General features: G+C 45.2%; 1 protein-coding gene across 4 annotated transcripts in view; it reads right to left on the bottom strand.

The window, feature by feature from the left end:
- Window positions 1-21,149, bottom strand: part of Dscam (DS cell adhesion molecule) — a 583,662-nt gene extending 562,513 nt beyond the window's left edge. Inside the window, exon 1 of one of the 4 annotated variants that reach the window (XR_003951753.1) lies at window positions 20,270-20,990. Coding sequence is in view for 2 of the 4 variants with exons in the window: in XM_006522886.3 (XP_006522949.1) it covers window positions 20,270-20,312 (43 nt within the window). In the remaining 2 variants the exon portion in view is untranslated. Of the gene's footprint in view, window positions 1-20,269 lie in introns of all 4 variants that reach the window. The other 3 variants (XR_003951754.1, XM_006522886.3, NM_031174.4) reach the window with 3 other exon arrangements.
- Between the last annotated feature and the right edge of the window lie 5,223 nt (window positions 21,150-26,372).

Genomic DNA, 26,372 nt, shown 5'->3' on the forward strand with positions numbered 1-26,372 from the left:
TAGTTATTATAGTAGTAGTCAGGCTAGAGAGTGGCAGGGAGGGAGGTAAAAGCAAAGAGATGAGCAGACTCTAGGAACAAACAGACAGGCTGGCAGTTTAAATACAAGATGCCAACAACATGTACAGAAGGAACTGGAGATCATGAGAGGTGACAACAGTCAGAGTCACAAAGGCAGGTGGACAGGTTAGCAGTTATGGACAGTATAACAGAAGAGATTAGAAGAGAAAAGGGATTATTTTAGTGTACAGTTCCAGAGGGGAGATGTGCACAGTAGTAGGGAAGGCATGGGGGCATGAGGCTGGCCTGGCAGTCATACAGGAGAGAGATGGGGTGGGGAAGAAGAGGGGGGAGAAAGACAGGTAACAGGAAATGGGACCAAGGTACAAAACCTTCAAAGCCCACCCTCACTGACATACTTCCTCCAGCTAGGTTCCATGACCTTCCCAAACATTACCACCAACCAAGGACTAACTATACACAGACATGAGTCTACATGGGACATTTTTCATTTAAATCATGACATCAGGTATAGGATGATGCTTCCTTTCATATGTGGAGTCTACAGGAAAGAAAGGCATGAAAGTAAACAGACTATTAAGAGGTGCAAAGATGGAGAAAGAGAAGAAAAGAGGGTATGAGAAAATGTGACAGAGTGATAAGTGTGATCTAGGTACATTACAAGGGAAATGCCATCATTAAGCATGTTAGTTTGTATGGTTGACATATGCGAATGAAAATAAAATGGGTGGAGCAAGGAAGATAGTAGGATGACTCCAGAACTTCTGTCCTATGCAACAAGTGAAAAGTCACACAGGCATAGATGGCAAAACTGTCAGGTAGGAACAGGAGAAGAGAAAACCTCAGACTACTGTTTCAGAGAAGAAGAAATAGACTTTTCTGGAAAGTTACTTGGGGAGACAATGAGTCAACAGTTGCATCTGGGGATCTGAAGGGTCTGGATGGAAACTCAATGGGAAAGATGTGGGCAGATTTGAGCAGGGCAGTCATCTCCCATTTGTCCATTCATTCATTTGATGTCGGTGCCTACCTGGAGTGCTGTAGGAGGAAGGAAGGGAGCTGAATCTATGGACAGCACATTCAGAGTCTCATGGAGAATGAGCTGCCAGGGAGATCAAAGAGAAGCCACACAACATAGCACCCAGGACCCAAGGGAAGACGTCCCAGAAAGAGGAGTGAGCCACTCCAGAGAGAGCACAGTAAAAGCTAAAACGAGGTCACCGGGATGTTTGCAAGAATATCTCCAATGAAGTGGCAAAGATGGCTAAGCACATGGCCAAGACTGAAAGGCAAGGGCAGAAAATGAGTCAAGTTGGCCTCAAACTGCATGCCAGTGTCTTGTCTACAACGAGGGAAACAGAGAGGAGGGTATGGTTGCAACCGTGATATACAGGCTTGGTTCAAATGACTCTTTATTTGCTACACAAACAATAGAGTGTGGAGCAGGGCTGCACATCCATCAGTGACAGAGGAAGCCTTTGCCAGGGATTCTTATCAGCATAAGCTTTAGGAGCACCCATGTGTACACCTGTTTCTTATATTTCAATTGTAACAAAAAAAAAAGCATAAGAGAAATAAATGAGCTAAATGTGTTGATGGGAGCTCAGAATCTATTTCTTCTGTTCCATGGTCAGTGAGGGAGGCTCAAGGGTGAGGTCAGTGGGTGGAGGGGTGTCAAGGGTGAAGTCATACTCTGAAAGGCAAGGTTCCTGGGGTATGAGAGATGAAGGATGCTGACTTTACTGTCAGTTTGGACTTTGATAAGGGCAAAGCTTGGGTCTATATTCTTAAGTGGCAAGGTAGTGTAATACTGTAGCATGGAGTCTGCATTTAAGGTTCAATCTTAATGCCTTATATTGATTAACATTAGAAGAGCCTCAAGTGGTTTGCTAGTTTGCCTCAAGTGGTTATCCTCTTGCTTCTCTGCTCTCATAGGTAAGTCCCTGCCCACACACTCCATTTACAATTGGGCCAGGTGTGTGTGGGCCATATGTGTGTATATACATATATGTGTGTGTATGTCTATATGTGTATACACACACACACACACACACACACACACACACACACACACACACACACACACACATATTCAGCTCCCTGCTATCCTGAGGAGTTTGTTCAGTCCACCAGCAAACCAATCACACCTTCCCAAGGCAATCAAGTAGAATCTCCTCTTATAAATATGAAGACTGTTTCCCCTGGTTGTTACACTGATCCTGTGTGAAGATTCATATAACCCTGTGTGGTATGACTGAATTATCTTTTCTCTGGTTGTGAGGTCAGGAGGCTAAACTACTGCAGAATTCACCTGGCTTGTGTTGTGTTCAGTGTCCAACCATCCCTTCAGCAGATTCCTCTTTTCCCGGTGGCTTGAAAGGCTGACAAGAGAGTAAGTATGAGTGCTTATGGAGGAGAAACTGAGAGGGGGCACCTGTGCACACTAGGGCAGCCCCAAGGTCTTCTAGTTCTTCTGACTTCTTAGTAAGTGGACAGAGGTCATTAGCTGAGAATCTGAAGACAAACCCGTACTCTGAGGTCTGGGGAAGAAGGAACTCTTGGGAAATAAGAAATCTGGGGAGGAAGAAGAAGATCTGGAAGGCCAAAAGGGGGTCTGAGGAGTTGAGAGGCAATCTGGAGATGTCAGAGGAGATCTGGAAGGGTAAAGGGGTGTGGATCCAACACAGTGGAACTGAATGTATAGTGAAGGCTCACTTCAGCTCTGTGATAGTCCTTAGTGACCTGGAGGAATATTCTTGTGGCATGCATTATCTTGTTGGAGTGTAGAAGTGATGTGGGCTCAGTGGACTTGGGCAGGTAGCATGCCATTGGCAGTACCCTGGAGCCTGAACAGTCTACCTCCAGAATGAGGTGACTGTTAGAAATGCAGTGATCAAAACTAATTCTGAGGGCTGGTAATGAGGCTTTTTTTGGAACAGTGCCTGTCTAACATGCACAAAGCCCTGGCTCCATACACCATAAAACAGGCTGTAATGGTGGGCATCTGGGGATAAGAGAGACAAGATCAGAAGTTTGAGATCATACTTAGGTATGTAACAAGTCTGAGGCCAGCCAAGGCTCCATGACATGCTGCCTCAAAACCAAAAGAAAACAAAACCCCTAAGACTCCCCAGCTGTGCCCATATTATGATACTTCCTTCTAGCATTCTCCTCCACGGAAACACAAAAGCAATGTCTGAATATATGCATCCACCACCCCAGCTTCTGACATAGGATATCTCCAGTTCTCTGGGTGAAAATTGTCACTTGATATGGCACGTGCGCTTCATGACCAGTGTCAATGTTAGAAGCTTGTTGTTTCATAAGTGTCAAGTATAAACACAACTCGGGCTCTGGGATTAAACATACCAGTTTCAAAGTCTGCCTCGCCTCTATCAGCTACAGCATCTGTGGCTTTGGGATAGTCATTTCACCTCAGTGTCTTGATTTCCTCTGAGTGTCAAATGAAGATAATTCTAACAAGCACTCAAGACCTGTTTTTCAATCAAAGATAAAATAAGACTAGCACAGTTCCCAGGACACAGACAAAAGTTACCAATTATGATAAACAGGTTCACCCAACATTAGAAAGTGACTCTATAGATGTCACCATAGCTATAAGTTCCTCATCGCTTAGCTTACAGAAAAGATATCAAGTTGCCTTTAACCTGTCTGTCATTTGGCTCTTCTAGGGACTGATTCCCAAAGTGCATGAGATGTCTAAGACGACCAAGGTGAGGGGTATGTCAGCTCCACAAATTGTGTGTCACAGAGAGAGGATACCCAAAGCAAAAGCCACACTCTACCACCTTCAAATCACCAGCTAAGACAAGGTAACAACCAGGAGGAATTGGTGCAACTATCACAAGAGAATGGATGCATGGGCATGTATGTGCACAGTCACACACACACACACACACACACACACACACACAGATGCACGCATGCACAATTATGCACATATATACAGGCATACATTATTCTTATTAGGGGAGCTTCCATCTGAGTTGAATACATGAGAATCCCTAGTTGGTGTTTTCTAAACTCTTCAAGACATCTGTCCTACATATCCTTCACTAAGACACTTAGACAATGACACTGTGGGAGGATTCAGACATGTCTTAGCAAAACTAAGCTGTGCCTTCTTCCGATGAGCCACCACTAAAAATATATCCCCATCTAATTTTGGTCTCAGACTCAAAATTTACTAAATGTTTTGATTCTAACATTTTTGGCATTGAGAAAATTGATGTCTTGTTCAGAACATCTGAAATGCAAAGTACTTAAAGAGAGACAGAGACTTTGAGCTTGGCATTGGGAAGACCCTGGCAGGTAGCATGGGTGTGATATAAATCTCAATCCTGACCAGCCTCACTCTTCGGCAGGACACAGAACCGTGACGTTTTTCACCACAGCACAGACAGAAGTCCACTAGCCTCCTCCTTAGTTGTCAAACTTAAACAAGTGAATGGGTGATAAGGAAAAATAAACGAATTTTCCATATGTTTATAACGAGTTCAAAGTCAATATCTCACTTGCTCAACATGACTCTTAATTGCTCAGCTTGAAAGGAAATTTCACATAGCCATCTGCAGCATAAAAGCTGCAAAAAAATCAAAGTGGCTTGATTCAAGAGTCAAACAAATGTGTTGTGAAGAAAGTAAAAGCCGTACTACCTAGCATACCATATCACCTGGGCTCCAAATGTCTCCCTGGAACTATCAATGAGTGGCCTGGGACTGGACTCTAGTGTCATACACCCAGCTTCACCCTCTGTGAAACTGATGTAGAAGAGTGTCTTACAATGAATATGCCGGGAGGCAGAACCCTCACCCTGCTTTTTGGCAACTGTGCAAAAGTCGGCCTCTATGTAATCACACCTGCTTTACTGTTTAATGGCAGCACCTAAGTCCCAGCTTTGGGCACCCTAGGAAACACTCTGCATAAACCCTTAAAGTAGCACCTCCATTCCGGTGATGGACGGTAAATCTCAGCTACTGGCAGCTATCCCAGTCACTATCAGAGTGGACAGGGCCAGACATGGCTGGTGTTGTGATCACTGAAACACCTTCATCTGAGGCTCCTTGTGTTCTCATCCCTCCATTTGGGAGGAAGGGAAGAACTGCAAGACATTTTTCTTTAAACAAAGCTAGGAGATTTTAATATCTCTGAATGGTATCTTATAACTTTCATTAACAAGGAATACTTAGTACTCTCTTCTCTCTCTCTCTCTCTCTCTCTCTCTCTCTCTCTCTCTCTCTCTCTCTCTTCTTCATACCCACACTATGAGTGTGCATGCATGTGAGTGCACACACATATACAAGTACACATATATGGTGTTTATATAAACATTTTCGTGTGTGAGTTTGTCTATGTGTGTGTGTGTGTGTGTGCATAGAGTGTGTATAGAGTCCATTCATTTCAGGTGGCATCCCCTATCATTCTCTACCTTATTTTTTTGAGACAGAGTCTCTCCCGGAACCTAGAATTCACAATTTAACCAAGCTGTCTGGCCAGTGGGATCCAGGGATCCATTCTCTCTTGGTTCCCAGAGCTACGGTTACAGATGCACCCTGCCACACCTGTTTTTTGTTTTTTTTTGTTTGTTTGTTTGTTTTGTTTTTTAATATCTCTGCTAAGTATTTGAACTCAGATCCTCAAGACTGCATAGGAAGGCACGTGTTTTATTGACTGAGTCACCTCTATAGTACTACCAAGGTATACTCTACATGCACTTTCATTAGCTGGTTGATTCTGGTACCCAGCGATTCTCACAATAATGTAAGCATTCTCAAGGATAGTCAGTGTCTACTCTGAAATGAAAGGCAGCATAATGTCAGCCAGACCAAAACACATGTACACTTTGACAGGAAAAAACACAAAGACGAACCTCTTGGTATCCCAAACACTTCTCTACACTCACATTAAGCAGGGGCTGAGGGGCGTGGGAGGGTAGGGCATGAAAAAAAGAAAAGAAAAGAAAAGAAAAAAAAAGAAAAGAAAAGAAAAGAAAAGAAAAGAAAAGAAAAGAAAAGAAAAGAAAAGAAAAGAAAAGAAACTCTTCCAACTACACAAGAAGCTGAAACCTCTGGCCATCTGTTTCCTCCCCCTATCTCCTAAGACTTCCCATTTTCTTATGCATTTTCCCTTCACAAACTTCAGTACCCTCTCATTCAATGATAAACTCACAGAGAAACAAACCCAGTTTATGAGCTTAGTAAGTATAACAGTACCTTAAGCTGTCTTGTTACAGAGCCAAATGATGGGGTAGGTCAGAGAACACCCCTCTCAGGGCCACCATAGACACAGGCAAATGCCAGGTATTGGCAGCAGCAAAGGAAGGGAACTCATCTAGAGTGGCGACTACACACACCTTCTGCACCATGCACCATGCAGTTCCCACCGAGTGCAGTTGCTTTTGCTTCTAGCACATTCCACATTGACTGTCTCCAAGTAATGAATACTTTCCATCTAGGGTTTACTTGTTTCTGGAGGCTTCTCCATGCAGGCCTCTGCCTAAGCAACCAGATGACATTAATATCCTGCCCCGATTACCAGGTGACAACAAGACTCATGGAGCTTTGAAAACACAAATCCAAAATCCCCAGCAAGGGCAGGCCTGCACCAAACACGCAGAACTGGGCATTTTAGACACAAGGTAGCCAGATGAAGAAAAATGCATTCTGAATGGTTGGCACACAGGGTTAATCAAATTATAATTTAATCATCTGATCCAATGCAAATTAGCATAATCACTTGAGGAAAAGAAATAGCTGGCAGAACCCAGGCATACCTCCAGGATTCCTGTCCTTAACAATGTAAAGAGCATGAATTTGGTTTATTTTTTTAATTATGAAATGATAGCAACCAATGGGTAATGGGTACAGACCACACGAGCTACGATTTCAGTAGTTGAGAAATTATAACTGCAATTAAATTGAGAATACCTTCCTTTCTCCTTCCAAGACTATTCTAGAACTCAGAGTCATGACATAAAACTGGGACACCAAATATGAAACAGACATAGAGAGTGTATCTGGAATCCCAGACTCAGGAGGTTAAGGCATGAGGATCGGGCGCCCAAGGTCATCCTCATTACACAGTGAACTCCAAGCAAGTATGGGACAGACGAGATGCTGCCTCGAGTTAAATAAATAATTATGTTATTGTAGCAAGGCTCTAGCCTAACGTGCAGGGTCTCGGTGCTGGCCCTAATAATAACTTGGAGAAGATCATCCTTTGTTCTCAGAAGCAGCCTGAATATCCAGGGATGCTGAGCAGTATCTCTCGCTTCTACCCGTCCATATCAACTTCCCTGTGCCCATCCAGACCTGTGAAAACCAAGCATTTCTAATATCCCCATAGGTGCAAAACCACTATCAGGGAAGGCCTTGGGATTAAACTAAAAACCAGAACATAAGAGCATACTTTCCTTTAAAATAACCAAGTCATGAGAATGAGTGCTGTGTTTACTCACTGCCACCCCATCCACCACCACCACCCCATCAAAAAAAAACAAGGAACCCAGAATATGAGCTGCCTGACTTCATCAAGTCTACTTTATGTCATGGGTCTTCTTGAAGCTCCATGCCCTGTACTTCAAAAAAAAGTAGATCATTCAATGCCAGTCCCCCTTGCCCACTTGCTGATGGAGGTAGATCAGTCCTCTAGGGGTACCTGAGGGTAGTGCACAGGCTGAAGGATTATGACACATTGTTGTCAGACAGCAGGAGGACTCCAGCGAGTGAGAGAGGACAGCCATGTCTCCACTTCCCTGTAGGGGAAGTGATCGCCCTGAATTTAGACAAGCATGGAGTCTGCAAAGGCCTCTGGGCTCCTCAGGAAACATTGCCATTTTCTTACCTCTCTCCCCTTATACAAGGAAGCTCTCATGGTTTCCTCCCATAACCCAAGGAAGGAGAGTGGAAGAGACAGTCTCTCTGTAACTTGCACATGCATGGTTCTCTCTTCTAACAGATACGTCATGGGGTCACACACCTCCAGTGCCCTGCCTCCTACCAGTGGGATGGGTCCTAGGGACATTCATTCACACTGAAAGGTGGTAGATGTCCCAGGAAGAATCACTGGACTCTCAGTAAACTATGTAAGGATTCTCTAAGGTTTGAGTTTTAACCTGAGTCATACAGTATCTCATTTTGATATTCTTTCCAAAAAGTGTCTCCCTGTTTACAGTTACTCCAGGGTCTCTCACAAGTTATTAAGGCTGGCGATGGAGATATGTATGCCCTTTAATGAAGGAGAGATGAGAAAGGCTGACCGACTGCACTCGGAACTCCCAAAGAGAACAATGTGTGCTGTGCCATACACACTTCAAAGCTCCTAACTGGAAAGGGCCTGGTGCTATTTTAAACAGCAACATCTCCCACGAATTCCCTCAGAGCTTCAGACTCCTGAACATGATCTTCTCTATTAAAAAAAAAAAATAATAAGGACGCAGAGATTCAGGAGCCTATTGTTGCAGAGAGCCAGGCACCGGCTGAGTCTCACAATGATGAGTAAGCAGAAATGACAAGCCTTCAGCTTGCAAAGCCTTTTGTCCAGTTCTCTGAAGCTCCAGCTAACAACAGCTGCCCTGAAGGGTCATTTCTGCCGTGACTCACAATAAAATGGCCAATGGATTAGAACATAAAACTCTTTAAAATGCCAAGAAGGGAAAGGTTATTTTTAATAATATCTAAAATAAGATCTCTGGACAAAAAAAAAAAAAGTATTTTTAAAGGTTCTGAATTTAGGCCTTTCTCCAGCACACATTTGAGTCTATTTTAGCTAAAAATCAAGGACACAGTATTTTGGAAAGATAATTCTACCACCAGTCAATGCCCTCAATTTTATCATATATGTGGCAAGGTACACAGTGAGTGGCAAGAGTCCCCTCATGTGCTGTTTTCTCTTCTTTGACAACATAGTGGATGGTTCGTGCATTGGACAGTAGATGCAATTAACTTGGTCACTCGTCTATAAGAAAGAAATAGACACCAAGAAATTTCAATAGCAAAAATGACCCCAAGTTCCTGCTATCTTGCTTTGCAATGAGCATTTGCACAGACACTGGGCTACAGGCATAGGCAACATTCCTTGGGCAGCCTAGAAGCAGCATCTCTAATTACAAGTGCATCCATTTCCCTGCCTGGTCTCTTCCAACCTGGCTGATCATCTAGCTTATTCAATATGGCAACCTAAATGGCCTGCTACTGTCAATCTCTTGCCTAGAAAAAAAAAATGTGTCTATCTTTAGGCTCCAAGGGGCTTCTCTGCTAGGCTTCCAGTTGCTAATAAAAAAGAAGTCAGGGTAATACAGCTGGGTCAAGTCCACCAGCAAAGCTTCTGCCAGCAATAAAACAAAGCATCAAATATACTAAAGAAAGAATTGTATAGATCAAAGGGATTAATCAATCCATAGAAAAGGGACAGGTAGAGAGATGACAGATATATGGATGGATGGATAGATGATTGATAGATAGATAGATAGATAGATAGATAGATAGATAGATAGATAGATAGATGGATGAGAGGTACAGAGACAATAGATGACAGATATAATGATGGATGATAGATGAATAACTGAATAGATGGATAGATAGATAATAGATAAGCAGGCAGAAAGATTATTGATAATAAATGAATGATAAATAAAAAATAGGTGGTAGATAAATGATAGACAATGACCAAAAAATGACAGATAAATAGATGATAGGTAGGTATATAGAAGACAGATGACAGATAGATAATAGGTAAATATATGAGAGATGATGATAGATAGATGATAGGTGATTGATAGTTAAAAGCTAGGCGACAGACAATGATATAAAGATAAATGATAGTAGGACATGATAGCTAGACAAATATACTCTATATTATAGATAAATAGATCAATAGCACATAATGATAAATGATAGGCAGCTGGATAATAGATGATAGACAATGACGGACAGAAATATGAATAATATATGGGCAGATGATGTGTAGACAGATGATTGATAACATGATAGATGACTGATGGTTGATAGTAATGGATCAGTGATAGATAACGGATAGATAGTAGACAATGATAGACAAATGAACAACAATTCTCAAGCTTCTGTCCTCCACATTAGGAGTGATTCTAGAGAGATCACATTTCCTCGGGGTCTTTCCCAACATCTACTGGTATCTATGTAGAGTTGATGAAACCCTAACCCTTCACATCCATTACATCATGATCTAGTGAATCACTACCCATGCCAAGCAGCACACCAGTGCATTGAAGTGCACTGGAAAACACTTGGATAGCTTTCTAACCAACATCTGCTATCCCCACCTCAATCAGAAACCAGGCAAACTCTTTTTAAGTATGCATTTTAGCAAAGGTGTGCAGTGAGCCACTTAGATCAAAACATCCAGAGGCATACATTTCCTAGACGAGAGAATCACACTCTCTAGGGAAGGAACTTGGCCAGTGTATAAGAAACTGTATCATCTATAACTTGAGGTGCCCCCCAGGGGGTGGAGAAAAACAACAAAGTGCTGATCAAAAGCAGAAACACGGGGTCTTTCCAACTTACAGACTCTCAGCCCTGAGATTCCCATGGAAAATCTCATAGGAAACCTCCTGTCTTCTCCTCTCTCCTTGGTCTACCTACACGGGTAACCTGGACCTTACCTGGGAAATCCAGAGACGGGAACAAACATTCACTAATGTCCAGCTGAAGGTGAATGTAGACTATTGTTTATTGTTCCTCCTTTTCCACAGTCCTCTTACCTGACAACAGGGACAGAGGAGTTTGCAGCTATGGACCTAATATGTTAGTCTCTTTTTCCATAGCCTCGCTCTCCATTGCTGGTTATTCCTCTCAACTTCTACTTCCATTTTCTCTGAGCATCTTATACTACTAAAGCCTATAGAACATTCTAGCCTAGCCCTCCCACCCTTGAGTATGGCATGGCATAGGTGTTTGGGGTGGAGGGAGGGGATGTGGGACTTCTTGTAACTAGGCATACCAATGGGGTGTGGCTCTGCTGTGAGATTCCAGAGGGCAAATGAACCAACCCCCAAGCAAAGCATAGTACCTTAACCAAGATCAAGATCACCTCTAGGTCAGCATTTTCCTTCCCAAATTAGTCCATAGAGTTTGAATCAGGAGTATTCTAAACAGTAACCAACAAAGTTTTTGCATACATGCACTTATGTAACTCCCGTATCACTCAAAGTCTGCTGTCCTGTCATGGTACCGGACAGACTGCCAATTTAACCACCCTGTGTAAGGAGATTCTCAGACCTTTGAAAGCACTTTGTGTCTCCTGTATTTCCCTCTCACTAGACAAAGAAGTTAATTAATGTGTCTCTTTGCTGGAACTAACCATGGCACTCTAGCTTCACTTCCTATTGTTGTGATGAAATGCCTTTACAACAACCTTAAGAGAGAAAGGGTTGGGACTAGAGTGGTGGCCCTTAAGAGCACTGGCTGCTCTTGCAGAACACCCACAGGGCATCTCACAACTGTTGATAGGAATGTGACCTGGTCTCCACAGACACCATGTGTATGGTGTGCATGTGTACGCTCTGGCAAATACTCTTAAAGTAAAAATAAATCTTTTTATAAAGAGAGAAGAGGTTTTTATTCAGCTTGCAATTCCGGATTACAATCCATCATTTCTGAGAGGTCATGGCAGGGATGTTGAGCCAGCTACTCACATCCACAGTCCAGAGCAGAGAGAGCATGCGTGCTAACTGCTCAGCTCGCCTTCTCCACTCTCAGTCAAAGACTCAGATTTGGGAAAGGTAGTGTTCACACAGGGCTCAGAATCCCCACATTAATTAACATAATCAAGACAATCTCCCTCAGACATGCCCACAGGGCAGCCCGATCTAGACAGTTCTCATTAAGACTCTCTTCTATGTGATTCTGGATTGTGTCGAGTTGACAAAACTAACCAGTACCCACATTTTAGGCACTTCCTTTTAATTAGCAAAAAAATAGATGAATTAAATTTACAGGAGTGGACCCAGTAAGAGGTTAGACCTGGAGAAGGGGTGTCTCTGCATGCTATGCAGCTGCCTACTTTGCCAGCATCCCCAGTTGTTGGGTCTCCATTCCTTCCTGAATTCTCAAAAATCAAATATCACAGCATTGCTACATACGTGTAGCCCAGCTCCTACACATCACTTATTAAAAAATGCTCTGCAGCCAATATTAAGAAATAAACACTGTAATTAACCAGCCTGGGATTTGGGGTTTTCAGTATCCTAGGGGAACCCTAGATCAACTCACACCACAGCAGGGTGACTATGGAGAAAAGAAACGAATCTGGAGTTTCCTCCGGAGAAATATGTTTACTTAATGTGCAGTCTCCACAATATTGCCCGAGGAACAGGCTATGTTCACAGGATGCAGTGGCCCCCTCACCTCCATCTGCCTCTATGTTAGAATAAAATCAGAGACATTTTCCCATAGTAACACTAACCCTGCAAAGAATCAAAGCTTCAGACACTCAACACAAGCAGGAATCAAAGGCACGAGTCTCCACCACAAAGGAGTTCACCTCACTGGCGTGAGCCATCCACACTGGATGCAACCCCAGGTAAAACCTGACCATCACGACGACCCATGGGTGATGAAAGGGAGGGACAGCACGATGTTGTTTCTTTGCAGGAGCATCTGGTGTGGAAGAGTTCAGAGATCTGATGAACCGACGACTGACTAAATGGCAAGGAACACAGGTGGATTGTTTACATTCTGCACAAAACCAGGAAAAAGGCTGTTTTCTGTTTCTCCATTAAGATGAAAAGAGTCAAGGGTGGCAGAAGACAAAATCAGCCATCACTCTGTCTCTCCTGCCTCTCCGATACGTTTTCTTCACAGCCCAGGGAGAAAGGAATGGACTCTGTAAAGTTAACAGGTTACTGTGCGTGCGTGTGTGCGTGCGTGCGTGCGTGCGTACATGCTTCCGTGGGTGCCAGAGGACAAAGGACTACCTTAGGCATCATCCTTAGGAAAGCATCCACCTCCTTTGAACATGGAGCTCGCCAATTACAAGCGTGCATCCCTGTACCTAGCATTTTCATGGTTTGGGGGGTGAACTCAGGTCCTCAAGCTTGCAAATGTGGGTTATACTGGTAACCATCTCCCCAACACCATATTTTTGTACATACTTAACTTGATCATACTTAAGGGACTGAGAAAGCAGTATGCTTAGTGAAATAAGCCAAGCACTGAAGGGAATGCATGGAATATAAAATTTAAAATGGACTCTTGTATCTAAGAGGTGTGTTCCTTTCCCCTTGCCCAATAACATTTATGTCAGTTACATGGCCTGTAGCTGTGTCTCCTACAAGTCTGTCCAATTAGAAGTGTGTGCATATCAATTTAAATCTCCGGAATTTAATAACAGGTTAGCAAAGAGGACCCTGTGACAATAATGAGATCCTCAGTGTAAACCCTTCTCTCTCTCTCTCTCTCTCTCTCTCTCTCTCTCTCTCTCTCTCTCTCTCTCTCTCTCTCTCTCTGTAATTGCTGTTCTCTGAAAGCTTGCGTTGATTCCATCCCCATGGTGTTCTGCCGTGGAGTCTCTAGGGGAGACCATGCTTATTGTGGCATAAATATTAGTGGCAGCACCACAGAGACCATGTCCTCCCTGAGCCTCCAAGCTCCAGCTCAGACTCACTTGAGTTTGTTCTCAAGCCTAGGGAGGATGTAACAGGGATTGAACTGCCAGAATATTCCATAGAGCCAGGCACAGGTTCTGAATATTTCCATAAGGGTGATTCGCTTTGTCTCTTTGACAATGTTCAGTATGGAGCCAGGAACACAGGGGAGTTTAGAGTGGAAGCAACCCTTCAGTTTCTATATCTTTCGGGTTCTTTGCCCCTGCATTTCAAACTGGCTTTCTATAAATAGGACTGCTTGCTCACTCTTAAATCTTACTCACTGTCTTCTGAAGGAAAAAAAAAAAACTTAAATAGGGATATAGGCAAGATTAATCAATCCCTGTTACTCCATCTCCCTCTGTCACCTCTTATCTCATCAGACACCTATTCAGCTGGGTCCATCCTTTCTCTATTAAGTGGACATAAGTAAATATGTAAATATTTACATATTTACATAATCTAAGAGAGTTAATCACCCATGTTGATCAACACAGAATAAATTGCTGATCTCCAAAAATCAAAAGAAGTAGACTATAATCTTTACAACATTAGATCCTTGTATGTAACACTGGTATTTTTAACAACGATTAAAATATAATCTTTCCATGTTATTCTGATGAAATACCAAGTATATATTCAACTCTGCTGCAAACTAAGATATCGACAAGAGACCTGCAGCCATTTGAGACTTACGAAAATAGGAGCAAGACTTTATAGACATGATTAAGGCTTTAAAACTAAAAGGCTGGAGGTTTATTTATTTATTTATTTTTATTCTCAGGAGTTGTTGGGAAGCTTGAATGTCAGATTTGGAGAATTTAAATCTTGTCAATGGAGAACAAGGGTTCCCAGGCCTAGATAAAATCACTGGTTGAGACACCAGCCCCACTGCATCCCAAGAAGGGTACCTGGGGATATCAGAGCAGGCTGTGTCTCCAAGAGAAAGTCCCAGCACATTCCATATGTGAGCGAGTCACTTTTGTAAGACAGTACACCCCACAGTCATCTGTAAAGCACAAACGCTTCTCCAGCCAGAGGCCAGCTGCCTGTCAGAAAGCAGAGGCAGGCTGAGGGAAGCTGCCAGCTGCTCACCCATCCTTTTTATGCAGCTGAGGCAGAGGTTGGAGGGAAGAGAGCAAACTGGGTGAAGAACCCAGGGTGGGAAGGAAGCTAGAAAGAAGCCTTTGAGTGGAGAGAGGAGGAAAGGCTTGAATGGGGTGGAAGGCTATGACTCACTTTCCTCTCTCACTCATTTATCTCCACCCGGACTTGCACTCTGTTTCATACAAAGAACACACTTGGTCACAGTAGACATTTCAGCCCATGCATGGTAGCATCTATTGAGACTGAATCACTTCTCAGGTAACCCTCAAATTGACAAGCTATAGATTTCCCTGAAGCCATCAGAGCACAAGGTTTTAGGAAGGATAATGGAGGCTGAACCTGGCCCTCTGAGCATCTGGGCAGAAGCTGTCTGGCCTTTGAACTAACTCAGGGATCTGCCCTTCCCATTGGCTCTTCATTCCTGCAGCCCAGGTGGAGAGCTTGCTGCCTGCAGAAGGCACTCTGATGCTCCCCTCAGAATTCATAGCAGCATCATACACCACAGGGCTGCCGGAATCTTCATTCTCGCCAAGCGTATAGCAAAGGAAATACAACTTTGAATTAGCTTAGGTTTTCAAAACATTAAGGAACGTGAATATAGTTGAGGTGTTGGGGGGGGGGGGGCAGACAGAGGTGAGCTGAGAATTTCTGCACCTAGATCCTCAGAATATGAAGAGTTAAAGCTGACCCAGAGGAACAGGTGCTGCCCGATTTGCCTGGTGTGGGTGTGGGGCGCGGCTCCAGACCCCCAGAGCCTTGCAGCCACAGCTGCAGGAGATTGACGGACTGCGGACAAGCAGCACGCCAGCATAGCCCCTGTCACCAGCAGCAGAGGAGAGGCCCCGCGGCTCCTGGAATGACATTGGAAGGTCAGCCAATCAGGCAAGGAGCTGCCCCCTCCAAGATGCACGCACCACCCCTGGGCTCTCTGGGCAGTGTGCAAGGGAGGAACCAATGCACCTCTCTGTGGACTATGGACTCCCGACACCACCCTTCCCTCTGTGCATCTTCCGGGATTGGAGACATTGCTGCAAGCTGCGTCCTTCTTTGTATAAATGAAAACAAAGGCTGCAGACCATCTCTGACCTGCCAAACCCTGAACATAATCGCTATGTGTAAAACTCCACCTCCAGAGCTATAGAGTCTGGGCGCAATGAACTTGAGGGACACTGGGGAGGCGGCGTCTCAGGAAAGCCCTATACAAGTGTGTGGAGCGTCCTCGGAGGCAGAGGTTTGCCTGCTCTGTTGAGAGCTTGCTGCATGAGTCTGGCGAGGTTTGCCGCCCACTAGTGTCCTATGGCGGGGACACAATTGGCATGCAGGTAGCAGCAGCTCCGTGTCTCCCAGGCTCACAGTGCCTGCCACCTAGGTCCAGCATGCACCTGAGTGCCATGGCCAAGAAAATGTATATCATATGCCTGGGTAGCCCCAGGGCACCTACCTAGCTTAGGTGAGCCTCACTAAAAAGCCAGATAAATGGGAGGGTTCATTCTAAAACGCCCCGAATGTCCAGCCTATTGCCATGTTAATTATGCTTAACCACATTCACAATCAAGACTTTGTAAATACAGGAAATGGGGAAAGCCATTACTTTATTTTAAAACAACAAAAGACATACATACACTCCCATTTCCCACAGTGCTCATAGATCTTAAGACAGCCCCTCCCCCTTGACATCAAGTTCCTATGGCACTGAGCTGACTCCTGCTGAGCCTTAGTCACCTTCCTTGTTTTCTCCAGACACATCCATGATAAAATATTTTGTCACCTATGTGGACATTCAGGCCTCAGGGATTTAAATGGGAAGATTTTATTTATTTATTTATTTATTTAGGCAAAAATTGCATCCCCCCCCCCCCCAGTAACACACTGTATGCATGGTGCAGAATATGCCCTGTGACTTGCTGAGTATCCCAGACAGCAGGAAACCTTTGGTGACACCCAAGTGGCAAGGAGGGTAGTGAAGGAGAGGAGGCAGATTGGCTGGCATTTATTAAAGGTCTGCCTGGCATTTTGTTTGCCTACAGAAGGCATCTTATAGGGGCATGCAGCTTCTGTGCAAAGCCTAGAAATTTTAGATGAACTCTGAAATTATCAGAAATAATCTCCATTCTCTATAAATATAAGGGAGAGAGATTTTTTTTTTGCTGATATATTTCTAAGGAAAATAAAATTTAAAATACTACTTTAAAGTCTTCAAGATGCACCAGTATTTATTAAAAAACAAAAACAAAAAACCAAAAAACCCTGCTTCTGTGACTGAATAAAATACCGGGTGTCAGGTCTGTAATGCCCTATCATGTGATCTGCAGAGTCCCAAAGGTGCTGCACACCCAGCTTGTCCTTGATAATCTCTCCACCGTCACTCCACCCTCTTCTACTACAGCTAATGAGCCTCCGGGAGCCTGAGAGCACAATGCAGTGAAGCTCAAGATTTCATGGCCAAAGAAAAGTCAATGTCAAAGGTGTGTGTAGAGCAGCGCCAGGATGCAGCCATCACACAGACCATATAAACCTGCAACCTGTCCCCCATTCTGCCTGTTAGGAGGCCATCTCTGCTTTTGTCAGGAGTGTTACACTAGAAAGGACTCACTGGGGTTAAAAATCAAGAGACCCTGTACAGAGAACTGCTGCAGCTGGGTGTGCATGCCGAGTACACAGGCAGCCGCGTGTGTCTGCACACACGTGTGCCTCTGAAGCTGTCCTGGGAATATTCCCAGGGTGTCAGGGGTAGCATCAGCTACCTCACAGGCTCTCTGCACCTTCTCAGGTGAGGTCACTCACAAGCTTTTAACCCATGCAGGCACTGCTCTCTTGCTTCTGGTCTTTGCCCCAAATACCCTCTGCAGCCTGCCCAGCAAGGGTGCTTTAAGAAGCAAACATGCCCCTCATTACTTGCTTTCTACTGTTCAGATGAAGACAGACTGTCTGAAACACAGACTGGACATTTCTGCTTCTTACCCAAATATCCAATTGCATAATATTTTACAGATGAAAAAGAAAATATGGCTATAATGGGCATTTTAGTGTTTGAGGCCTAGCAACCAGTGTGGTTCTTACCACACATTTGGGTACTTTTTCCAAAATGAACATAGGCCAAAATATTGCAATTGCCGACCAAAAATTTAAAAAAGACTCCATTCATATTAGATAGGTAGTATTTAGTTTCATATTTTTGAAATATATTCTGGCCAAAGGCAGCATTTTAAATCAGGTTCATATGTGTGTGTGTGTATATGTATGTATGTATGTATATATATATATATACATATATATATATATATACTAATATTTTGCATAGTATGTCTTAAACACCATCCTTGGAAAATCCAAAAATCTGTGTACACACACACACACACACACACACACACACCAATGTAAAAGCCCAAACCTCTGGAGTCAGGCTTTTTTTCCATGCTTGCTCATATAGAGGAAGGGCCATTTTTACATAAGGCGGCTCCCTGGCCTTCAGCTGATGGGGTCAGAGCAACTTGCCTATGCATTTTACTGCAACAATAACTGATTCTCTCAACAGATGTTAAAAGTCTTGCAAATAATTCTTGCATGACTTTACCCAGGTGCACATGAGCAATCTTTGCATATATTTTCCATGTGGTAGATTTCACTCCATTTGAACACTGCACAAAATTCTTTATATAGTAATTTTTAGTTATGAAATGCTGATTTAAAAAATCATAGACATTTATAGCATCTCTGTATCAGAGACTATCATAATTTCTTCTGTACCATGCTCAGCATATATATCTCACACTGAAAAAAAAAAAAATAGATGCTGGTTGGCTGACAACCAGAACAGCCTGGCTTACCATCCTGAATTACCTATTTCTCCCCAGAGTGGAAATCTCCTTTCATTCAATAGCTCGGGGCCTTTGCCAGGAGTCCAGATATGTCATCCTGACAGGAAAGACAAGGTGTATTGGCTTTTGGAACACATCTGTGAACATCTGGGCCTTTTCTGTGGTTTCCCATTAAAGCAGCAAGCAGCAGGGGCTGCTCTCAAGACTTGATTGCTTCCTCAGAAGCACAAATGTCCCCCTAGGTGAATTCCCTGGAGGAGGCAGGCCAGGGTTAGTGCCCTCTGGAGAGAGGGGGTGTCTTGTCAGAACTTGTTGAAATTTTTCCCCCTGGGAGGAAATCTCAAGAGGGAAAACTCCTGTCACTTTGCTTTCGGTTATATTAAAGAGCAAAAGACCGGCTTTGTGTGAATTTGGGGGCACATTCTTCATTTGGCTCCATCTTTCCTTAGTCATTTGTTTTTAAAACCTGGGAAATATCATGTCCTTCCTTTGGCTGTGGGTTAGCTGTTCTCTAAGTCTGCAAAGAAAATACAGCCAGTGCTTACAGCTTCCCTGGGTATCTTCCAGAAAAATCTTAACAGCCTCCCCTTGGCTTCTCCCTCTCCTGTTTTCTTGTAAAGACCAGATATATTCATTCTTTCATATTCACATTCTCTCATGTTCACATTCTCTCTCGCTCACTTGCGTGCTCTCTCTCTCTCTCTCTCTCTCTCTCTCTCTCAATGGTTTAATTTTAACTGTCAGCAGGTTATACGTTTTATGCAGATGTTCCACATTTAAGATGGGTATTGAAGCCCTGGATGCTTCCAAGCGGTACCAAATGATAACAGTTCCCTCTCTTTGCCACAGGAGAGAAAGCCATTCATACATGTAAGTTCATATTTACACTGTGACAGGCAGCCTAAGGTGCAGACACACTTACTAATTGGGTCTGACTCCATCAAAAGCCATAGATTCTAAATATCAGGAAGAAAGCATCTCAAAAGGCTATACTGAGCTGCGCATGAGGGGGAAACACCATGTACAACATTCACCAATTTCACTTTTATAAGTATACAGGTGATTTTTAAAAAATTTGTCAACATTACAGATGATGTAATGCCTAGCAGTGCATATTTTTACATACACTACTGCGAGGAACATGTAGTGTCCAGGGGACGAGGGGGATGCAGACAGACGCATCTTTCCCACAGCCTTCAAGGATAAACTGTAGCAGAATTAAAGCGGAGGCTTTAAGGCTCAAGAGTGCAGAACCTGAGGGCTACTGTCTTAATTGACCCCTGCACCTGCCTACGCTCCTAACGCCATGTCCTTTTCTGGTTATGATATTCAAAGTGGCAATGATCATCTCCCTTCTCTTCTTCCCAAACCTGCCTGGCTCTGATGAGGTAGCTGTCTAGCTCTGGAGTTAGGCTTTGAGCTGGCACTTGGCTAGCTAGCTAGGTAGGCTGCTTCCAACGATTGCAGAGCGATGCCTCCCCGGCCTCCTATCAGTATCGCCTAACCTCTCCAAAGCAATGCAAATATATTTTTTAAATAAATAAATAAACGCATGCACGAACATTCCAACCCGGATAGGAAAGGAAAGGGAAAAGACTTCACCCATGCATTCAACCCCCTACACCGCACCCATCCCCCGGGCCCCTTCCCAGACAGGAATCAGCACAGACCGCAAGGCTCACCATTCGCGAAGCTCTGGAACAAGGAGAGAGCCAGTATCCACATGCCCCTGCTGCTGCCCGGCCTCCCGCGAGCCAGCGAGCCAGCGAGCGAGCCACGCGCCGGCCTCGCCCCCCGCGCTGCGCTGCGCTCCGCCGCGCCCGGCCCGGCTCCGCTTGCTGCCCGCCACCTGCCCGGGGGCCGCCCAGCCGCCCAGCCGCGCTCCCCGCTTGCTGCGCCCCCGCACACCTGCTCCCGGGCGCCGCGCCCCGCGCCGCGGACACAGCCCAGGTGCGCCGTGCGCTCGGCTCGGCTCAGCGGGCCGCGGGCAGCCAGGCGCGGGCGCACAGCCGCAGCCGCGGGCGCGAGCTCATGCCGGGCGCCCCCCGATGCGCAGCGCGGCCAGGCGGCGGCCTCCCGGGCGCCGGCCTCACCCTCCGCAGCCAGGCAGCAGGCGCGCGGCCAGGCTCATCCTGCTGCGGCGGCCTCGGGCGCCGGGTCCCCTGTGCTGCCCTTCCCTGCCTGAGCCCGGCGGGCCGCGCGCGGAGGCGAGCGGGGACCCCTCCCCTGCTCTGGCCGCTGGGGCGCTCTGCAGTCTTAAAGCAGCAGCAGAGGAGTGCGGCGGATCACGCAGTCGGCGGGACCCAGGGCTCAGAGGCTCAGAGGCTCAGAGACGCGTCCCCACACAGCCCATCGTGTGTAGCTCTGTTCTTGCAGGTTGTTAATGAGATGCGGCCGGGGGCTGACCACTCCGGAAGGGTGCCAGCTAGGCAGAGGTGACCGCGAGGCGTTAGCAGTTTTGATGCGATGTGCAGCAGGATTCGGAGTCCGTATTGACTCCCTGAAAAGTCTAGTCCATCTGCCTAGAGGGAAATGCTGCCTTGGAGTCCTCGCGGCTCCTGGGAAGAGCTCTCTGACTTCACTGGCTGATTTTTAATTATCTTTAATACATACTAGGGTGCAAACATGAGCGATTCTAATTTTGGTCTCTGAGTGGTGTATAAAAACTGATTAAAATAGCTGATAGTGCGTATTGAGTCCCAACATGCAACCCCTTTCTTGGCACAGCAGACCATGGCCTAAATGGGTCTCCAGAAAGATCTTGAAGTAATGATACTATTTCAACAAAGGCCCTTCAAAAAGCACATATCCGTATCTGGCACTTTACAAAATAATGACCCACAGAGTCAGAATGTGCCCTGATTTAAAGTCTAACATTGAATGCACACGGCCAGGACTATGGACTGGGAAAGCTTTGAGGGAAGGCAAGAGAGGACCATTTCATGGGAAATGGAGATAGTTTCGCAGACTATCAGGCATCTTCTGCCTGAACTACATGTGCACTTACAGATTAGGCACCCCTAAAACGGCTCACAGAATAGCCCAGAAAAGCAAATGTTGAGGCAGAAATAAAATGGTGCTTTACCAGGGCTGGGCACAAGATGGCCAGGCCCTGTGTTAGGAAGGGTCAGCTGAGCCCTGACGCCGCACTGGCTGCCATTGCTCTGCAGCTGTAGGTGGTCACGTGCTGCCGCCCACTCAGGCTGCGCCTCCAGCTCTGCCAGCTACACACGAACCCCAGTGTCCTCTGCCTTTGCATGCAAAGGGTGTTTCTTCACTCCCTGTTCCTCAAAGCTGTGCTCCCTGGCAGGCAGTGGGCCTGATTTCCCTCCCTGCATTCCTGTTCTTTTAGGGCACAATTCTTCAGGTACTCCAACCATCTTAAGGCTCAGCTGGGGCTTGGTAGCCAAGCACTCAAGACAAAGCTGAGGCAGACAGCTTGGAGTCAAACCACTACCTCCACTTACCAGTTCTAAGCATACGTGTGCGTCTCATGAGTGTTCCTGCCCTGGCATACAGAATGAAATCATCAGCACTTCTAACTATAATGGTTGCGGTGTTCTGCAGCCTAGGCCTAGTGCCTGGTTACCATGGCCAGTGGTGGCTAAGGTTCTATATAGCTAGGCTAGCTATATAAATTTGGGGATCTGGTATAAAGAAAAATAAAGGGCTCCTTTTGCAAAAAGAAGGAAATACACCATTTAAAATATCCTAGTAGAAAATGTGTCCTTTCCTTTGCAGCCTTTTCTGTCTCTTCCATGGTATCTGTCACTCTCTGTTTACTGTCTCACTCTGTTGGGAATAGTTAGGAAGGGCACAGCTGCACACAGATGCCAAGCTGTTACAAAGTAACCCATGGCCACACAAGTGGCCCACATCTGCTGCCTTGCTTCCCTGTCTTCCGCCTGGCTCCTGTACTAGGCATAGCCATGATGGGGAATGGGAAATGCTTTCCCATTCCTTAGGGATTACAGTTCCAAGGTATCAGGAGATACCCAAGTGATTACACATCTACACTGGAAAGCTGTCCCCAGTGTCTGGTTCATTGTGGGCCAGAGGCATAAATGGCTTGTAGGACATGCATGACAATGCCACTCTGGAGTAGGACAGTCAATGCCAAGCCCCACTCTGGGTGCTTCACTAAATGATCCAGTTACATCCAGATCTCCATCAAGGACAGCGAGGAATGGTGGGAAACAGACCACCCACTGAAAAGAACACAACCCACAGAAGGTGATAGACCCATAATGATAGAGACTGGTCAAGACCTGGAGATTGTGTAAGGGAGTTGGGGGGTGGTGGTGTTGTGTTCATATTTTTCGTTTTTCATACTTCTGTCTTGCTATGATAAAAAAAGAAAGAAAGAAAGAAACTCAAAGAGGAAAATGGCTTATTTCAGTTCACAGTTCAGGGAACACAGTCTGACCTTGCAGGGAAGTCACAGTACAGAAGCAGATCACACTGCACTTGCTGCAGTCAAGAAGTAGAGAGTGCTGAGTGACTATACTCAGCCCACTTCCTTTTTATACAAGCTGGGTTCCTAGCCTAGGAAATGATGGCACCCATAGTATTCCTTCTTCCCACCTTAACCTAATCAAGGTGCTCTTCCACAGCACTGCCAGGTGCCCACCTCTCAGGTGACAATTGAGGTTAACCTTCACAGAGGAGCAGCCCAGAGCCCTGCCAAAGAGGAGCTTATGGACATTGCCATGATTGTTAATTGCTGTAGGAGGGCCCAGACCACTGTGGGCAGCACCATCCTTAGGCAGGTGCCCCTGAGTTGTGTAAGAAAGCTAGGTGTGAAGAAAGATTGGTAAAATCCTGTGAATAAACCAGTAAGATGTGTTCCTCCAGAGTTTCTGCCTTCAAGTCCCTTCCCCAAATTCCTTCAGTGATGGACTGACCTGGAAGTATAAGCTAAAATTAACCCCTTCCTCCCTTAAGTTGCTTTTGGGCAGAGTGTTTTATTTCACAGTGGAAGTGCCACATCTAAGCTAATTACATCTGCAACCTGTGATGACACTACTACCAAATAAGGTTATGTGTGAGGCACTGTGAAGGATTTTATCTACTAATGGGCAAGAAAGGATCACAGTTTAACTGTAAGACTGGGGTGCCTTAAAGCAGGGGTCAGAGGCCTGGGAAGATGTCCTGAAGCATGCATGAAGACACCAGCCCTCATTCACACTGAGTGTTCTAAAAGCCAGCCCTAGGGATACAACCTGTGACCTTAGGATTTGGAAGACAGAGGCAGAGGGATGGTAAGTTTGGGGTCGCCTGGATGACAAAGAAAGACTGCCTCAAACCAACAAGTAACAACAGCAGAAGTCACCTCCCCAAGCAGGTACACCCCAAACTAGAAGTACAAGCTCAGATTTCCTCTCTCATTCTCAGTTTCTAGTCATAGAAAATGGGGTCAGGGTGGCTGTTCTTCTCATCTTAGATGACTACTGAGGTGACTGGAGGAGACTGGCCCAGCTGCACCTACAATGAGCATGGACAAGACAGAGTCTTGTCTAAAGGGTGTGTTCAGCTTAAATTGAAGCCAGTCACTGCCATATATCCAGCTTCAGCTACAAAGAGCAGAGACAGCCAAGGATGTAGCAGTAGCCCTCCTATTCCTTCCTCGTGGCTGCCAGAATCCTCAACAGGGACATGGAGATGGGTCTGCTAACCTCAGCCAGCATAATGGTTCCCAGGAGCTTGAAGGTGCGTAGGACAAGCTGGGAAGGGTGTAAGAGTCCCTCTGGATCATCTGGGCTGTCCTCTATCTGAATGTGGAGTACATAAGGATTATATGCACATGTAAATTCATCAGTCTGTACATACAGGGCTGGCATTTCCTATACACTTCAACTCCTTGTAAAGAACCCAAGAAGATAGCCAAGTCAGTCTCTTCAAATCTCCTAGTTTAATGGAGAATTTGAATAATAATTAAAGTTTCCTGAAATTGACTATATCATTAAAATTGACATATTAATTCAGTTAAATGTATAGGTACATTGTGCATATATGTTTGTGTGGTGTGTGTGTGTGTGTGTGTGTGTGTGTGTGTGTGTGTGTGTGTGTGTGTGAGAGAGGGGGGGGGTAGAGACAGAGAGATCCTTGGGGGCATAGGTCTGTGAGCTATATGTTTCATAATTTTTATTGATTCTTTACAAATTTTACACCACACACCCCAATCCCACTCATTTCCCAGTCCTTTCATATCCACCCTCCACCCTTGCAACCTTCCCTCCCCCAAAAATAAATAAAAATTTTAAATTAAAAAAATCTTACTGTGGATTCTTATTATGTCACCATGTGTCACACAGTATACCCTTTACCCCAAACAGCTTCTCTTGCAAATGTTCATTGCAATGAGTAATTGGTCTGGTCCGAGGCCTCTGTCTTCTGCCACACTATCAATACTGGGTCTCATTGAGATTCCCCTCAGACATCGTACTGTTGCCCTGAGCCACGGAGATCCTACAGCTGTGGTTCTGCAGGACTTGCCCCTTAATGCTTTGCAGCAGCTCATAGGTGGGCAGATGTTAGAGTGGGCCAGCTCAAACTTCTGGATCTGGGTCTTGGTGGTAGTTGAGTTGGCCAGCCTGCCAGCTCTCCCATGCCCATACCACTAGCAGTCACAAAGCAGTACTAGAGTAGACATACTGTAGCATCTGACACTGGACATACTTGAGCCGTGACAAATTTCCATCTTTTTCAACAGGCACCTTTTGGTGCCACATAGACTGCTGCTCAGTGACAGCTTGTCCAGCCTAGGAGGAACTTCTTCATGAACTCACTACTCATCCCCAGTCAGATTGGTACCAACACTATCCTTCCAACACCTGGATGGATAAGCCTAGGCTCAGATAGGTCCAGAACAGGAACTCGTTCAGGCATACCGTCACTTCTAGATAGAGAGGAATTGGGATTTCAAAGCACTCAGAGAGGTGAGTGAGGGGTCTGTGTCCTGACAGGTGTGCCATGGGCCTTGGCCATAGCAAATATGGCCAAGACTGTGCAATCAGACCCTGGCATGCATCTTTTCTGGTTCACCTATTCAGATGGCTTAGCTGCTGTCCCCAGAGAATGTGACACAGAGCCACTGGGATGTGTGAGTGACTTGAAGCCCATCAAGAGGGATGTCTGTGAATAGCCAGCAGGTAGCCAGCAAACACAAGCACAGGGATTGTTATTACTGCCACAGTTCTCTCATATCTGTGGTTGGTAAAGTTCTACAGCTTGAGGTGAGAATGGAAGGCAGAGGAAAGAGTGAATGGTCAGACCAAAAAGAAAAAAAAAATAGGAAAGCTGGGAAGGCCACCTTGATACAAAGGTTGCTGGAAAAGAAGGAAGAAAAATGCCCTAAGGTTTCCTTCCAAGTCACACTACCTCAGCTTAAGGAAAAGACAGTTCAGATGGGCCTATACTTATCTCAGACACATTTTAAAATGTTTAATTTAAAAACTAAGCAAAGACTGGCAATGTAGCTTAGTGCTGGCCTGCCTGCCTAGCATGCACAAGGCTCTGGGTTCAATCTTCCATAACACAACAAATGAATAAATGAGCATTTTTTAAAAGCCAAGAGAATACTTAAATGACAAAAATAGAGACTGTTCTGGAGAGTGTGTGTGTGTGGGGGGGGGGAGTGTACAGTTTAGAATAGAAATGCTGGCTTTCTTTTGTAAAGCTTGCTAAGAGGAAAACAAAGAGAAAATGAAGAAGAGGGAGGGAGGGAGGAAGGGAGGGAAGGAGGGAGGGAGAGGAGGAGAGAAGGAGGGAGGGAGGGAAGGAAAA

This window comes from Mus musculus, chromosome 16 (genome assembly GCF_000001635.26).
Source record: "Mus musculus strain C57BL/6J chromosome 16, GRCm38.p6 C57BL/6J".
Classification (NCBI taxonomy): domain Eukaryota; kingdom Metazoa; phylum Chordata; class Mammalia; order Rodentia; family Muridae; genus Mus; species Mus musculus.